Raw genomic sequence first — 16,518 nt, forward strand, 5'->3', positions numbered from 1 at the left:
ATTGAAAGACTAAGAACAAATATCTTCTTTTTTTCCTGACACATGCTGCCAATCCTCCAGCCAACCAGCCAAATGATAATAAAAAAATAAATAGAATGCAATCACACAATTCAAGCTAACTACAATATATTAATATAGATCTTCTGAAGTCATACGCTCATTAAAACAGAAAGGTAGGGGAAGAGCAAAAATAACCTGAACTCACTCACTCATTTATGTCAAGGCTCTCTCTCTCTCTCTCTCTCTCTCTCTCTCTCTCTCTCTCTCACAACCCTCCCCTCCCCTCCCCTCCCTCCCTCCCTCCAATAACTGTCCATGCCCCCCAAATTAGTATGATGTATGATAAGTCAATATATCAAAGACAAACAGTTTTTGTAAATGCAAAGGCTGGGGATATCTGTCATGGTAATGAATAATTCACTAAATAAACGAAAAAAGAAAGCAAAAAAAAAAGGAGAGAGATGGGGAGGGGGTTGATGTGACAGTTGCTGGATATAGGCTTCTCGTTTGAGAGTTCTTGCGAGTGCAAACATCGTGGTAAAGCCTGGCTCTATCTTAGCAAGCTTCTGCTGGCCTGTCACAACCCCCCCTAGCACGTATTCTTGACCCAAACCCAACTCCCGAGTCTCTGTCCATGTGTGGATCCCAGTCTCTTACATCTACTGTCGAGGGATAACATGAAAATCAACTGGCATCCCAGAATTAAAAAAAGGAAAAAAAAAAGGAAAAAGGGTAAAATCTAAATGTCTTCCCTCCCCGAAGCAGACTACTGTCCACCAAACCCGACTGTGCTCCCCCTGACTCTCAAGCAAACACACACACACACACACACACAAAATGTTCAGTCACTCACGCCTTCACTCCAGGAGAGAAAGGGAGAGAGCGGTGAAGGGAAGGGCAGGACCTGGGCTGTAACACTGCAAAGCCCACCCACCTTATATCCTACCATGAATAAATGAAGCCATTTTATCAGGTATTATCTGTGCCGCCATTGCTCCAAACTTGCAGGTCAAACGTTTCGTTTGTTTTCATTTCGATCTTTTCGCTACGTCTCTCAGTCCTCATAACTTTTGGATCTTCTCGGCCACCACGATGGGGTTCTCCTTGCGGATGCGGGCGGCCGCGGCACCTCGGTAGTCGTAGGGACAGTCGTGTTTGTCAGAGTAGCGGTGGATGGCGCAGAACAGGTTGCCACAGCGACAGTCAAAGCCTGTACGAAGAGGTAGTGTCAAATATTCAACTTAAATTTTTTTTTTTTTAACTCAATTTCTTTAATCAGACCACCCTTATACCCCCCCCCCCCCCCCAATCTCTCACTTACGGACATTTTTGACCAACACAAAGAGTACCAACTCAAAAATAACAATTGTGCTCACTTATGAACAATAACCAAACTGCACTCACACCCAACCCTATTGGGACAGGGCTTGTGAGTGGAGTTTCTTGTGAGAGGGCAGTCAGATAGGAAGCAGAGTGGCCCTCGTTTCTCCCTGTTCTTCAAACGGAGTGTGGGTTTAACAGTAAGCGCTGCCTCACTGGCTGCCTTTGAGGAGGGACCGCGTGGCGTGGCGTGGCTCGGCGTGGCGGTGCGCTGCGGCAGGAAGGTGCGAGTCGGCAACGCGGCGCGAAATGCACCACTGGCCTGCAGTATGCTGCCTGACATCAGCGGCCTTTTGTGGGGAAGGGATAGCCACTCACCAGTCCACTCACTCACAGAGGGAGAGAAGCAAGACCGGGGGACACGCGCAGGTGCTAGCTGCTCTGCGGCAAGGAAGTGTTTCCATTCAGCCGGCCAGAACGTTAAAACAGTAGTAAAGTGATAAGCGGGCACTGCTGAGGATGAGGCCGCTGACTTATTATTATTCATTGGCTTCCGTTTACTTAGTTTAAGGACTCATATGCTATTTTTGCAAAGGCCTCGATAAAAGCCCTTGTGGACTGATTCTCAAATAGATGAGCTAGCCAAGGTCCTGCGCTGCCAGAATAGCTTACATTTTTACAAACATTTACACATTACTTGAAGTTTTCCTACTTCTGCCTCTAATCGGATATCAAAAGGAAATCTCTTGAGCACAGGTGTTTCTCCCACAAAATGATCTGTAAAGGATCCAAGACTAACTGAGAGGACAAAGGCTGTTTAGGGAACTATGCATATTTGCTCACCACAGAAGAATCCAGCAGCAACTACTGCCAAGGGCAAAATTAAAAGCTTACCAGTGCAGCTTTGGGAAGATCCTATGAACGCTTTGAAGTGGGTCATAAATAAAGACGCACACCGTCTCACCTGTGAGACCAACTTTTTTCCGGCAGGTAAAGCAGCGGTTCTTCTTCTTGTTTTTGTCAGGCGTCTGTTCACCATCAGACGAAGCCTGCGCTGCTTCTTCAACAGGTCCTTTGAAAAGACAAGTCAGAAACAGTCACCGACAGACAGACTCTCTATGACAACACTTGCACTGCTCAACATATAGCCAAAGAATGACTTTCTATGGAAGACATATTCCATTTATAAACCACTAAGAACTTGCATTAGATTGAGTGCACCTGAATAAAATTCCAAATAATAAAATCTGGAGTAACAAGAACACAACCAGTATTATACATGTCGAATCTGAATAACACTGAACTCAGTTCAACGTCATATAGCATATATTTGCTTCCTACATAGCAGCAGCATCATCATCAGAGAGCTCTCCAATAGACCCTTTCAACAATAAAAACAAAAACAATGCTTGAACGTTCTATTTGGTTCCCAATCTACTTCCTCTGCATTAAGATAACATATGGAATGTTAAAACGGAAGCCTTGCCAACTATGTAAGGGATAATGGACGACACGGTGGTCTGTTCACAGAAGTTAATGCACGGTCGAGGTTGTAAAACGGCCCCGACGTGAACAGACCACCGTGGAGTCCATTATCCCGCTTATTCCACTGTTGCCACTTGCGTTGTGTTCATTTCCTGTTACATTTTAAACGTTTTAATCGCTAAAACTGTCTTGTTTGTAGAACTAATTTCTTCCGACACATATCAACTAATTTCTCAACTCAACAGGACAAACTGCCGTTACTAGTTCTAAATGGATGGTTGCTACGGCCAAAGGCCAGTCGTAAGTTCTATCTCTCCCGTTGTCAAGCGGGCGTATCCCAAGATTCTGATGAACTTTAGCTTTGAAACATCGCTATTTTACTTAGCCTGCTGTCATCCATCTAGCTAAAAGCCACCTCCGTCATATGCTACAATGTTGCAATGTCCTGAATGTCTGCATTTTACAGCTCGGATGCAACGTGACAGTTCATTTAAACTTCACAACGAGTTCGGCGAATTAATATACAAGTGTGATACGGCCAAAAAAATGGATCTACTTCATAGGTGTGCAGATAACATACGGTTAATGGTCGTTCTAAATTACGTAGGACAATGGGAAATTCAACCAAGCAGTGGAATAAGATGCTGATAATGAACTCTCTTGAAAGGGTCTATAATATCAGTGAAGAATGCAGGTGTATCCAGAACTGGAAGATGGGGCTGTGCAGGTGGTTAGCATATTGAAAACAGCACATGACAGCCAGAGTGCTCACCTTTGACCTTCCCTCCAGTATAATCAATAACTTTTTGATTCTTGTTTGCAACAAGAAAACTGGTTGAGAACTAAGACTGCAGATCTCTCGTTGCATGATTGACCTTTTTAAGGATCCGCAACTGTTCTGGGTAACAACAAGGAATTCAGAGTACAGAATCCATATGCTACTCACTGACCTTTGAGGTGGATGCAGAAAGATAAACATGAAGAGGAGGAGCGCAGGATCTAACCTGACGATTTAGATGAGCCCTCATCCTCTTCCTCTTCCACGTCGGCTCGGTCCGAATCAGTGGCAGCAGTGTCCTGGGAGATGCTCATGGCGGTCATCTGTTGGGTTACTGGGCTGGGCGAACTACTGCCATAGAGAGATGAAGATTATTCAGTTACGGCAAACAAGAGAGTGTAACAAAATATTTCTTCAGTGGTTTTTTGTTACTATGTGTAAGACATATTTGTGGAGTAGTGTTATGTGGTGTCTTATTTCGGTTGTCAGCTAGTTCAGGGATGACAAGCGTAATCTTCCTACCTAGATGTCCTTTCTTCAGGCTGAGCTGGCCCTTCTGTGGCAGGTGCTGGAATGTTCTCCACAGACACACCTGAAGTTCCCGGAGACCCCACCGGAGACGTAGCGGCTTGTCAGAAGTACAAAAGAGCTATGTTGAATTTCACCAACAAGTACAACTACACGTGACACACCATCTAACAGTACAATCAAAGCTTGTATAAAAGTAAATTGAAAGTAGGATGGATTAACATAGAGATTCCAGAGTTTCCAAAATCAACATGTGTGTCGGGACTTGTTTTGGATGAACAAACAAACGGAAAAAAAAACTAAATTAAAACAAAACACTCTCTTGCTGACTAATGCCAGGACTGGCAGCCAGGAGGGCTACCCTCTTCTCCAGCCCCTTTTAGCAGGCACTCCCACCACCCCCTGTGGGTTCTTCTCCCTCCCATCATCCTACCTTTTTCACCTGGAGGGCTGGATCGCCCCCCTCCCTGTTGCCTCTGCAGGTGTTCCTTGTAGCAGACCGAGCACATGCCGTTGGTGCGAGGATTACCATAGAAACCACAGCCCATAGTGCAAAGCATTGGCACCTGCGTCTGATTGGTCTCCTGAGCCATGCTCTCTCTCTCTCACACAAAAGGGGTAAGGGGGATGGGAGAGGACAGTCCTGAAACGGGGTTGAAGAGTTAGAAAAACTAAGCACCCACTAACTTACAGATGTTAACAATTGTACAGTTTGCTAAAAGAGCTTGGAGATCGGCATTGGAGCATGAGAGCAGTTCTAAATACAATGGCAAGAGCTAATATATGAAATGCAAAGAAATGTTTGGGGGTGATTATGAGATGCCACCACAACTGGTTCAGGTGAAGCTAGTCCAGTTTCTCTGTCCACAAACAGATTTGCCAGGACATGTAACAGCTATCAGGACATGAAGTGGAACCAGAGACTGATAGAGGAGCTACAAAGATGATAACCTTGTTAAAAAAAAAAAAATGGAAACACGATCACACTGAACACAGACCAAAAAATCCTTGAGATTTTAATAGTTTAACAACCCTCTGTTCACACAGGAAAAGGTATGCCCTGTCCTCGACAAAGTGTTTTTGTCCAGCTTGACATTTATGTCTGAATTTGTCATATCATAATACAAACTAGTTTTACTTTTCTTACTGACGTATAACTGGGATTTGATAAACAAAACTAACAAGAAAGATAACCTGGGAAGGAAACTGCCCTAACGTTTTCAACGAGAAATGTCACTTTGCTTGATGACAAGGATATTTGCCAGAAAAAAAAAATATCGCATAACGACACCTATTGTTCAAACGCTGGAAAAACGTTAGGTGGTCAAATTGTTCCCGTTCCCAAACTACCGACAATAGGTTCCCCAATCTGGCAGACAGATAGTCACACAGGCAAACACTCACAAGTCCATCTCACCTACTTAACGTTTGCTACCTTGCCATGTCTACCTAGTGACAAGTGCATAAAATGATCCAAAGCCGAGGACGCAAATAACAAACAAGCAAGTTAACGAATTCCTTGGTTGTTAAAATGGTATATATTTCAATCTATAAGTCAACAAACAAAAGGACCTGAATTGCTATCCACCATCGTATAACGTTAACTAACGTTAGGTCAGTCCGTTGGTTTGAAAAGCAAGGAAGGGCTTAACCAGGATCGAGATGGTTAGACATTCAACACTAACGTTACCAGGCCAAACAAACTTTCATAACGTTACAGTTACCAGTGTGGTAACTGTAAGTATTATGTTCCTATATGGTTGCCAAATTGTTTGGTATCAACACTAACCTTTCTGGGACAACTGGCTAACCAACATTAGCAAACTAGCATTGCTAACTAAAGCTGAAGCTGATTGGGGAACAGCTAGCTACACAAACCCCCCAGGTTTGTCCGCAATTCGGAAAAACATTTTGTCTTTGACTCGAATATTATCTGACCGAAGTAGAGAAACAAATGTGACAGCAACACTTAACCGTCAAGTACATTACATACAATATCCATACGATCAAATGAATCAAAATTCGGCGTATACTATAGACAATCATAGGTTGAATTAGTTTTCTTTGAAGTCGCTACCCTAGCGAAATTTGACTATCGCTGGCTGTCTAACTAGCTGGCTAGCGAGGTTAGCTATCGTTAGCTGTTGTTGATAAAGAATTAGCCAGCTGGCTAGGTCGGTCGCTAACCAGGCAAGTGATGGCACGCAGACAGACGGGAATCTATCGCAGATTGTATCAGCACGCCCGTATCAAACTTTCCCTGCTTTATATTTTCAATCAACATTACCTGTAATACGAAGTAATTGACGACCTTGATTCTTAGAAATACACTGGTAGCTAATCAGCTCCGTCTGTGCGCGCGGCCTTCTCCCCCCACGGCTACCTCCCGTCATTCCGAACAACGACCGTGACGTCACTCTAAAGCAACAATTCATTTTATCATACAAGTGAAGTCGTATTATCAAAATATAATCTGTAAAAAAACAACATTGGGTGATAATGTCACAATTGCAAGTTCTACCCCAACTCAGATACAATGAGTGTTAGAGCGTGTAATGTGGAGAATAGCATTTTTCAGCACATCACATCACAGTAAAAATCACAATGCACATTTGAGATCAATAAACATTCTGGAATGGACACGCGTTTTCTCAATGCAGAACACACCACCTAGACTGGGGACACCCAGTTCGTATGTGTATTCCTATCCCAGGCCACACAGTACAGACCACCATAAAGAAAGGGGCTGGAAGTCCAGTTTGGACCGGTGAAGTGTCGATGTCACAGAGTGAACTCAAATCCAGTAATAATAATAATAAAATAAACTATGTAGTTTTAAATTCACATCTTCTTCATTATAAAACATAGTTCAATTAATAACCGTTATCATTGCAGTCAGTGAAAGTGGCGACATGCAGAACCTTTCTTGAATTTCCCCTTGGGGATCAATAAAGTATCTATCTATCTATCTCTAACCCAAGGTCACCCATTGGATTATGGTATTGTACGCCTTTAGTAGGCTACAACTTCAGCAGATATGGTATATGGTATAAAGGATCTGTCAAATGAACTTGTAAATTTCGGTCCAGTGCTGGTCGTAGAGTAAACATGATTCAAAACATCTCAGAATTATAGAATAATTCTTTATTAATACATGTACAACCACTTATTATTTTTAAATACCAGTATGCAATCAAAATGTAATCACTCCTTGACTTTGTCAAGTAAAGCAAAATGCTTTGGGGGAAATTTGTAAACTGTGATACAGTAGGCCTATCTTGAAAGTATTTTTTACAGGATGCTTACATTGTCTAATGGATCACACCAGACAATATTTAAATTCAATTTTAGTGACATACTGTCAGCCCAACATTATATTAGAATTAATTATTTTTTCTTAGAATACTTTATGAATGTATTCTTTATTAATACAGGCACAGCCACTTCTTGAATTAACCTACTTAATGTAAACACACTATTTAATAGTGATCCAACAGCACAGTTATCAATGCTGTTACTCTTGGCACTTGGAGAGTATGTAGGCACTTGGAGTATAGGCACTTGGAGAGTATATAGTTTAGTTGATTGCCATCTCTGAGGCTCAGTCTTCAGGCCTGACTTGGGGGAGCTGGCTGAGCTGTGGCCTCTGCCTTCCCTGGTTTCTCAGTGTTCTGGGGTGCGAAGGGCCCCACCAGCCAGTTCAGAGGGGTGTTGTGGAGCAGATACTCCACCACTCCATCCAAAGACTGTCGCACCTGAAGCAAAAGGAAGAATACTAGTTATTGAAGCTAAGGGGATTTAGTGCTCAGGCTAAAACCATTATACCTGTCCTCAGCAATCCCTGTATCTGACTAGGGAAGTGTAAACCCGTGTAAAAATGAGAATCCTTTACTATAATAGACATGTTCCTGACATTGTCAGCATAAACCTATAAAAATACGATACATAGCTGAAATACATGACAGCTAATAGCACATATATTGCAATGGCTGTGCTGCTGTCAGCCCATGGGCCAAGTGGAAACTATGCACAGAGAATCGCAGGCTCAGTCCCTATACTTTTAATTACTTTTTCTGATGTTAGTGAATGTGTGTGTGATGTCTGTATGCTACTGAGACCTTGAATTTCCCCTGGGGATCAATAAAGTATTTATCTATCTATCTATCTATCTATCTATCTATCTTTCTATCTATCTATCTATCTGTCTATCTAGTCCGGGCACCTGTGTTATCTGGTTGCGTGTCTGCTGCAGGAGTTGTGGCGTGAGGGTGCTGGCGTTGCCCAGGGAACGCTGGAGCTCCTCTGCGTTGCGGCGAGCGTTGAGCAGCTGCTCCTGCACGGTGCCGGGGAGACCCTGTGCACTGGACACCACCGTGGAGCAGGCCGTTCGCAGCTGCCCCGTCAGGTCACGCGCCATGGATAGGGTCCAGCTCTCTAACTGCTACAGGAGCACACACATGCACATACACATTTTGAGTTCAGGAATTGAATAGAAGAGAAAAAAATTTGTTTTGCTTGGGTGCAAATACGAGCACTCAAAGAGGAAGATATTTCTCTTAGGGGAAACAATGTTGGTGAACAAGGTAAATAAAGGGGCCAATTATTGAGATGATTTCTAACATATTGGAAATAATGGAGCACATGGTACCGTTCCCTGGTCGCTGGTCCCATCCACTTCCATGCTCTGCTCCCCCTGCGTCCCTTCACCCTCTCCTCCCCGTGGCTGTCCCTGCTGCCGTTGCCTATGCTGCCACTCTTTCCAGCGCTGCATCAGCTGGTCAGGAGCGCCCCCTAGCTGTTGGTTGGCGGTGGCCAGAGTGGTGCGGGCATTCTCCAAGAGGTCCAGCGTGCTGCTGATCTGCGTCACGGCCGCGTGGGTGGCATCGCGGGCGTTTCGGGCACGCCCCAGCGACTGCTCCAACGCACGCTCACGCACCTTGGCAGAGAGTTTGCCCAGGCGGACGAAATAGCTGGGACTGGAGTCGGAACTGGAACCAGAACCTGCTGGACTGGAGCTCACCATGGCTGCTGCCTCTTCACTTGGGATGGGTTCAGACAGTGCAGCTGGTGAGAGGCATTAAAAAACAAAACGAATGACTAGGGGTGTACAAAGAGGTGGGAATATGGAGGCCATGTGTGCACAGAAACACAAGGCATGGTGAGTAGTATACAGGTATATTTCTGAGATTTATACTATTGAGGCTGAGAAGCCAACTATTTCTAATCACAACCCTACGGCTTTATTTACAAACCCTCAAACTGCACAATGTATCTATTTCATCCATATTAGTAAAACAGAAGTGTTCATAATCATTGTGTTGCTGAAGTTAATTAACATGTGTACAGTATATTGGTAGCCTGGAAATCCAGACCCTAGAAATCTAGAGAGATTAAGGGTCTGGCAATGACTAATGTAATGGCTCAACTCGAGGGGCGGCACCAAGCACGCATTTGAAAATCTCACTGCACGCAATTGGTTAACATTATGACCATTGTTTACTGACTGATTCCGGACAGCGCTGTCATCATTTGTTTAGCTTGCCTCTGGCCCGCCTATATCAGACACAGAATGTGATTGGTGCACCTCGCTACAAGAGAATAAGTAATGAGCATCATTACTCATTACCATCATTACTCATTGCCAGAGTGACTCGCTCAGCAAATTCAAATTGTGCTCCCGCGAGAACTCTGGATTTCCAGGGTATCAGATTTTGTGCAGTAGCTGAAAGAGTTTGTTGAGTTGCTCAGTGCTCACCCAGTTCTTTCTCGCTCATTGGCAGGTAGTGGTCCACCCAGCTCTCGGAATGACTCAGGGCCATGTTGACCCCACTGCTGACCATCTGGCTCACTGTGTTTATGCGCTCATTCACAGCTGCACGGGTCATCTCCACTCCCCCCATGACTGCCCCAATCATGGCATCTTTGGCTCCAGTGACAGAACTGTACATGTCTGACACAACCTTAAAGGAACACAATGGAAGAGTTGATATGAATGCCCCTTGGTGTCAATATTCAACGCCATTTAGCGCTAAGACGATACCCAGTTAGTCATAAACTGACTAAAAGGGTCACGATCCTACCCGATCAACAACGTTAGCCTACAGTGTGATATCAAACGTTCCAGGCGCGCATTGGAAATGACTTAATTCTTTGTATTTTCAGTCAATGTAGAATCAGAATGAGTTTGAAGACGTTACTTTATGGTAAAAGAAGTGAATTGTGTTCCTTTAAAGACAAAAAGAAAAAATAAGACTGATGTGCCAAAAAAAATCTCTGATGACCTAGTGCTGTAGCGCTATTTGATCAGTACAACCAACCACACACATACACACACACACACACACACAAATACATCAATGTGTCAAAGTGTACACACAGCAAATACTGGTAGTAGGGACTTGATGCTACTTAACTTGCTGCACAGAGGAAGGAGATAAAGGTGTATCTATTTACTTCATGAGGCAAATATTATAGTTCCTACTCTAAGTCAAATTTAAAATTCCATGACCCGTGAGAACGCTTTGAACTCCTACCTTATCTGCAGGCTGCTGTAATATGGGCAGCTTCTGCTCCACCTTATCCAGTCCCAACATGGCATATTCATTCACAGCAGTAACTGAAATAGAAAAGCCATTATAGCATTTACTATGGAGGGAGAGAGCTAAGCAAAAAGGGGGAGAATTTTTGTTTTCAGTCCACAGTTTGTTTGGATTTATTAATACTTAATTATGTGCCAGATATTTTGGAAGCATTTCAGAACGGCAGTGTAAGCACAGGAAATAACTGGATAATGAGATCCCCATGCTCTACGTGCCAACAATAGAGTGCAAGCATGTGATCAAGGAAATGCTAAAGACCTTTCCCATTTTGGCTAATTAGGAGGCAGAAAGGCCTAAATCCTCTTCTTGCTATGCTGAAAACCCTGCAGGCATTCTGTGAAATAACTGGCCAAGAAAACATTGTGACATGTAAAACAATAGCTTGACCTTTGAGAATAACCTTATGCTATTTAGTTTGATTTAATTACAATGCATTTCACACAATTAACAATCATAATGTTTTGCAGCTTTCACAGAATGATGCAAGGCTCAATATCCCAGGCCCCCCACCCACCATAGCCCAGCTAAAAGAAAACCTTTGATCAGAGTATAAAATGGGGATGCCAAACACCTAATGCCTACTGGTAATCCGAGAGAGATGGTAAAAACAGGGTCACTACTTCCCAAACAAGAGTATGCAACAATAGCTGCAATAATTAGTTGTCATCTATTAAACTCTCCAACTATTTTGACAACTGTCTGAATCCGACCTCCTAAATTTGACCATTTTCTTGTTTCTTTATCTTTCCGTGGCAGTGTGTTACATATTGTTGGGCCACGGATAAAACAGGACATTTGAGACGATCATCTTGGGCTTTGAGAGGCACTTATTCCCTACCATTTTATAGACCAAATAACTAATTGATTGATCAAAATCATAGTGTTTCTTGGTGTTTTATGCCCCCAACGTTGTCTTCAAGGCAACGCTGCATGGAAGGCGTTATGGTTAGGCATGGGTTAGGGTTGGGGTTAGGTTTAGGATTAGGTGCCTTTAAGTCGACGGTGACAGCGATGCCTGGAAGACGACGTTGGGGCCATAAAACACCATCGAGCGATCATAGTCGACAGATTAATTGATGGTGAAAATAATCTTTAGTCTAACCCCAGTGCAAGGTGCTGTGGACTTACTCTGAGGCTCCAGGCGGTCCAGTATGGGCTTGGAGCCAGTGGAAGCGGCCGCTGCTAGGGTGCACACCCCGCTTTCGGCCACATCCATCACCCCCTTCAGCAAGGGCACATTCTCCTTAGTGGTGCTGTAGGCGCTCGACAGCATCTGATAGGTCGAGCTTAACAGAGGCAGGTTACCCACACGAGACACCAGGCTCTGAGAGACACAGAGAGAAAGAAAAACAGACACACACACACACACACAATATTTTATACTGCTGATATAACATCATCATTAAAATGTCTGATTGTCTTGACTAATGGATAACTTGGGCATTAACTTGTCAGGTGTGTTTTACAAGTAATCCACAGCAAATAGAGAATGTGTTACATTACAGTTAACCATGTATACATTCAATGCTCCATTGCAGCTAAGCTGACAATCCACTTTTCAAATAAATGCACGAGATGTTGAATCCATGGGATGACTGATCACCTCACCTGTGGATCTTGAGCTGGCTGTGGGTCTTGAGCTGGCTGTGAATCTTGAGCTTGCTGTGCATTTGGCTGGGGCTCAGTTTCTTTGTTGTCTGCCATTTTGTCTTGATTTCTATAAGGTGAAACAGAAACATATATATATATATATATATATATATATATTTCAATTCAACAACCACAAAAGAAAAGACATTTGCTTTGCTGTGCTGATGCACTCTGATGGAGAGTTCATAGAGGATCAAGTGTGGGTAACTAGACACAATCAAACTGAAGACATGCCACTGTGTATGTGATCTTACAAAGTTCATTTTTCATAATCTATTAATTATGACTATACGATTGAGAAACATGATGACTCGCATCATAATGGACACACGAGAGACCATGTCTGTTGGCCTTTGGTCGAAGTATGTGAGTTGTCTAAGATAATGGTAAAGATAAAAAGATAACAGATTTCAACAGAGATTGAACAGCCCTCTCATGTTAGTGACAGGAAAATAAGCCAATAACATGCTGACTATATCCTCTTTAGGACCACTTAGCTGTGGCAAGAGCTGCCCTCTACAGCCAAACTGAAGAACTTTTAGCAAAACCTCTACTTGATGAGACACTCTTTACTACCACTTATGCCCATTGCATCTCCGGGCCTCACATATAGAGACATAGAGCAACTAAACAAAGTGTGTCAAAGGCCAACATCTTTCCCCTAACTATCTACTCACACAATGGATTGTAGCCTATTAAAAGCGAGTGAAACAGTTTGTGAAGCAACAGAACGTGACCTGACACAATGGGTGTGTTGCCAGAATTGTGTTTCAATATAGCCCCTACCCTGTTAAAAAAGATTCCCTCTGGAATAACGTGAATCAGCTCACATTGCACATGACCCAGACACTAGCCTCGCTATGAGGCTTGATGTTAGCCTACTCCATCAAGTTTAACGTTAAGTCAATTTAGCGGTCAAAGGTAGGAAAGCGTTTTAAGTTAGGCTATAGCCTACAAATAGCCGAGTTCAAGTCCACGAACATTCATTCTTAACGTATTATCTCTGCGAGTGAGAGTCAAGATTGAACAACTTTCGACGTAGGCTATTGCTTCAAAATCTTTCGCAATCTCATTTCAAGAAATAGGGCCATCGAAACTAGATCATCTGGGCGTAATTATAGGCTACAACAATATCTTATAGATGTAATATTGTAACCCACAAAAAAAGAACAATTGATCATGTTGATCGGAAAACTGAGTGCACTGACCTGCGCGTCCGTGCGGGAAACTGTCAAGTGAAGTCGCTGTCCTCTGTTGACCTGTCAGAGGCTACAATCTTCGAATGGCTGGACGCAAGCGGGCAGAGGCGGAGAAAGGAAAAGGCAACCAATCATTTCAAGTCTAACGAGTTGTAGGCGATCACGTGGCTGCCCGTGGAATTTTCTGTAGTAGGCCTAGGGCCTATTACTGTTCTACAAGCCCTGTACATAACATCAATTGAAATTGATTCCTTTTAACTACCCTATCCAATCTACCTATCCTAAACACAGGTTGTCTGCCCCCAGGACTGGAATAGGCTACATTTCAGGAAAATGTATACGCTGAGAATAGCCTATGATGAGAAGGGTGAGTTTCATCTTTTAGGATGCTGCTGGTTTTCTTGAGTGTTGACCATGGAGTTGGTTGACCATGATGGTGACGTTTTCAACACAGGTCCGGATGTAACAGAGATATTACAGTTTTTACAGTTGCTAAAACACTAAACCCCATTCTCTGAATCAAATTCCCAAATGCCTGGACACATTTATTGAATCTCTTTTTTGGCAAAACCATAGACTAATTTCACCTATAGGTGCATTTTACCAAACTCATCAACCCTTTTATATTGTTAACCAAACAAGGCGGAAGGTGAACACCATTGAAGCACAGTTGTCCCGAATGGAACACTACGACTAAAATTGACACTTGTCTAATGATGTGACAACCATGTGGCAGCCTAACCTGGCCCTAGCCAGATGAATGCCGTTCCGCTTAGCTCCGCGTAGCTTCACTCACATCCATCTGGAACCTCTTCCATTGAGAGTGATTTCTCCAACCAACTTTATGGTTTAGCCAATCAGGACGCAGGGCGGGAGTTTCATAGATGTGACATAGCGTAGAAGCGACTGTGAGACTGTTATCAGCGTCACGGGTTGGCTTCGATGTGAGTGGTTGAAGTAGCACGTCAATAGATGACGGACAAGTGGCTTATTCAATCATATGCAAGCATTTTTTGATTAGGTCCAGCCTTCTGAAGCAACACTTCAATGGATCGGTTCCAGATGGATGAGTGGAGCTAGGCGGAGCGAAATTCATCTGGCTAGGGCCAGGTTAGTGGCAGCCAGCTCAGAGTGTAAACAGGTTGCTGAACAGTACACCGAGGGGAAGTTAGTTTGATATTTGATATTCGGATATTCGACAGATATTCAAAAAAAAAAAAATTATGCGGCCGGTTTCACCCCGTGTTTGCAGACAATGTACAAACAGATGACCTGTCTACTTGCTCCCAGCCGACCTTAGGGACCGTCTAAAAAGTACCTTCTGAATTACCTTCATAGTCTTTTTTGTCAATAGCTTTGACATCATGTGACCTAGTGACTCCAAACAAATTCAAAATAGTTATCCTATATGGGACTCATCAGACACACCTCTTTTTATAGTCACTATATGCACACAATATTTTATATGAATATTTTAAAGAAAATACCTTATTTCCCATAAGAAATTGTCTCCTTTTTTTCAATACCTCCCAAGCCATGTGACCTAGTGACTCCAAACCAATGCAGAATATTTATCCTATATGGGACTCATCAGACACACCTCTTTTTATAGTCACTGTATGCACACTGTATTTTATATGAATATATTGTAAAAAAAATACATTATATCCTATATGAATGGTCCTCTTTGTTCAAAACCTCCCAAGTCATGTGACCTAGTGACTCCACAGATCAATACAGAAATGTTCTGCTATGGGGTACTTATCAGACACACCTCAATATGAAAAATGATTTGGCATCTACTATTATATGGAAGGTATTGAGAAAACACAGTTTCCATAGGAAACAAATGGGTACTATAAAATAGTATGTGCAAAAATTATATTAATTTGAGGTGTGTCTGATTAGTCCCATAAAGGATATTCTGCATTGGTTTGGTGTCCCTACGTCACTTCCCTTGGGGGGGGGGGGGGGGGGGGAAAAAGGAAACCCTTCCTTATGGAAAATAATGTATTTTCTTTAAAATATTCATATAAAATACAGTGTGCATACAGTGACCATAAAAAGAGGTGTGTCTGATGAGTCCCATATAGGATAACTATTCTGCATTGGTTTGGAGTCACTAGGTCATATGGCTTGGGAGGTATTGAAAAAAAGGAGTCTGTTTCTAATAGGAAATAATGTATTTTCTTTAAAAATATTAGTATAAAATACAGTGTGCATACAGTGACTATAAAAAGAGGTGTGTCTGATGAGTCCTATATAGGATAACTATTCTGCATTGGTTTGGAGTCACTAGGTCACATGACTTGGGATGTATTGAAAAAAAGGAGACCGTTCTTTATGGGAAATAATGTATGTTCTTCAAAAAATTCATATAAAGCGTGCATACAGTCGCTATAAAAAGAGGTGTGTCTGATGAGTCTCATATAGGATAACTATTCTGCATTTGGTTTGGAGTCACTAGGTCACATGACTTGGGAGGTATTGAAAAAAGAGGACCATTCATATAGGATATAATGTTTTTTTTTTTTACAAAATATTCATATAAAATACAGTGTGCATACAGTGACTATAAAAAGAGGTGTGTCTGACGAGTCCCATATAGGATAACAATTCTGCATTGGTTTGGAGTCACTAGGTCACATGACCTGGGAGGTATTGAAAAAAAGGAGACTGTTTCTTATATGAAATAATGTATTCTTTCTTTAAAATATTAATATAAAATACAGTGTGCATACAGTGACTGTAAAAAGAGGTGTGTCTGATGAGTCCCATATAGGATAACAATTCTGCATTGGTTTGGAGTCACTAGGTCATATGACTTGGGAGGTATTGAAAAAAGAGGACCATTCATATAGGATATAATGTATTTTTTTACAAAATATTCATATAAAATACAGTGTGCATACAGTGACTATAAAAAGAGGTGTGTCTGATGAGTCCCATATAGGATAAA

General features: G+C 42.5%; 2 protein-coding genes across 4 annotated transcripts; both read right to left on the reverse strand.

Moving 5' to 3' along the window:
* Positions 1–282: 282 nt before the first annotated feature.
* On the reverse strand, positions 283–6,493 carry LOC143117338 (AN1-type zinc finger protein 5). 3 transcript variants are annotated; one of them, XM_076278992.1, is made up of 6 exons: positions 6,399–6,493; positions 4,545–4,754; positions 4,106–4,211; positions 3,810–3,931; positions 2,285–2,392; positions 283–1,210 (listed from the first exon to the last, which is right to left on the reverse strand). In XM_076278992.1, the coding sequence occupies exons 2-6, from the start codon at positions 4,702–4,704 to the stop codon at positions 1,062–1,064; spliced, it is 645 nt and encodes a 214-aa protein (XP_076135107.1). In that variant the 5' UTR covers positions 4,705–4,754; positions 6,399–6,493; the 3' UTR covers positions 283–1,061. The 3 variants fall into 3 exon arrangements, with proteins under 3 accessions (XP_076135107.1, XP_076135105.1, XP_076135106.1); XM_076278990.1 differs by having other exon boundaries at positions 3,810–3,934; XM_076278991.1 differs by lacking the exon at positions 6,399–6,493 and having other exon boundaries at positions 3,810–3,934; positions 4,545–6,290.
* Positions 6,494–7,232: 739 nt separating this feature from the next.
* Positions 7,233–13,657, reverse strand: plin3 (perilipin 3). The gene is made up of 8 exons (XM_076278993.1): positions 13,569–13,657; positions 12,319–12,427; positions 11,839–12,034; positions 10,645–10,727; positions 9,867–10,071; positions 8,760–9,175; positions 8,334–8,552; positions 7,233–7,866 (listed from the first exon to the last, which is right to left on the reverse strand). The coding sequence occupies exons 2-8, from the start codon at positions 12,412–12,414 to the stop codon at positions 7,720–7,722; spliced, it is 1,362 nt and encodes a 453-aa protein (XP_076135108.1). The 5' UTR covers positions 12,415–12,427; positions 13,569–13,657; the 3' UTR covers positions 7,233–7,719.
* Between the last annotated feature and the right edge of the window lie 2,861 nt (positions 13,658–16,518).

The sequence above is a fragment of the Alosa pseudoharengus genome, unplaced genomic scaffold (genome assembly GCF_046254945.1).
Source record: "Alosa pseudoharengus isolate Yale_2024_CS ecotype anadromous, Long Island Sound unplaced genomic scaffold, YU_APseudo_1.1 YU_APseudo_1.1_scf_11, whole genome shotgun sequence".
Lineage (NCBI taxonomy): Eukaryota > Metazoa > Chordata > Actinopteri > Clupeiformes > Clupeidae > Alosa > Alosa pseudoharengus.

Coding starts and splice junctions, on each gene's coding strand:
- LOC143117338 (XM_076278990.1), bottom strand. CDS start 4,704: ATGGCTCAGGAGACCAATCAGACGCAGGTGCCAATGCTTTGCACTATG. Junction 3,935..4,105: donor CCTGAAGAAAGGACATCTAG/GTAGGAAGATTA, acceptor TCTCTATGGCAG/TAGTTCGCCCAGCCCAGTAA. Junction 2,393..3,809: donor GGGCTCATCTAAATCGTCAG/GTTAGATCCTGC, acceptor GTCTTTTCAAAG/GACCTGTTGAAGAAGCAGCG.
- plin3 (XM_076278993.1), bottom strand. CDS start 12,414: ATGGCAGACAACAAAGAAACTGAGCCCCAGCCAAATGCACAGCAAGCT. Junction 10,072..10,644: donor TACAGCAGCCTGCAGATAAG/GTAGGAGTTCAA, acceptor TGTTCCTTTAAG/GTTGTGTCAGACATGTACAG. Junction 9,176..9,866: donor AATGAGCGAGAAAGAACTGG/GTGAGCACTGAG, acceptor GCCTCTCACCAG/CTGCACTGTCTGAACCCATC.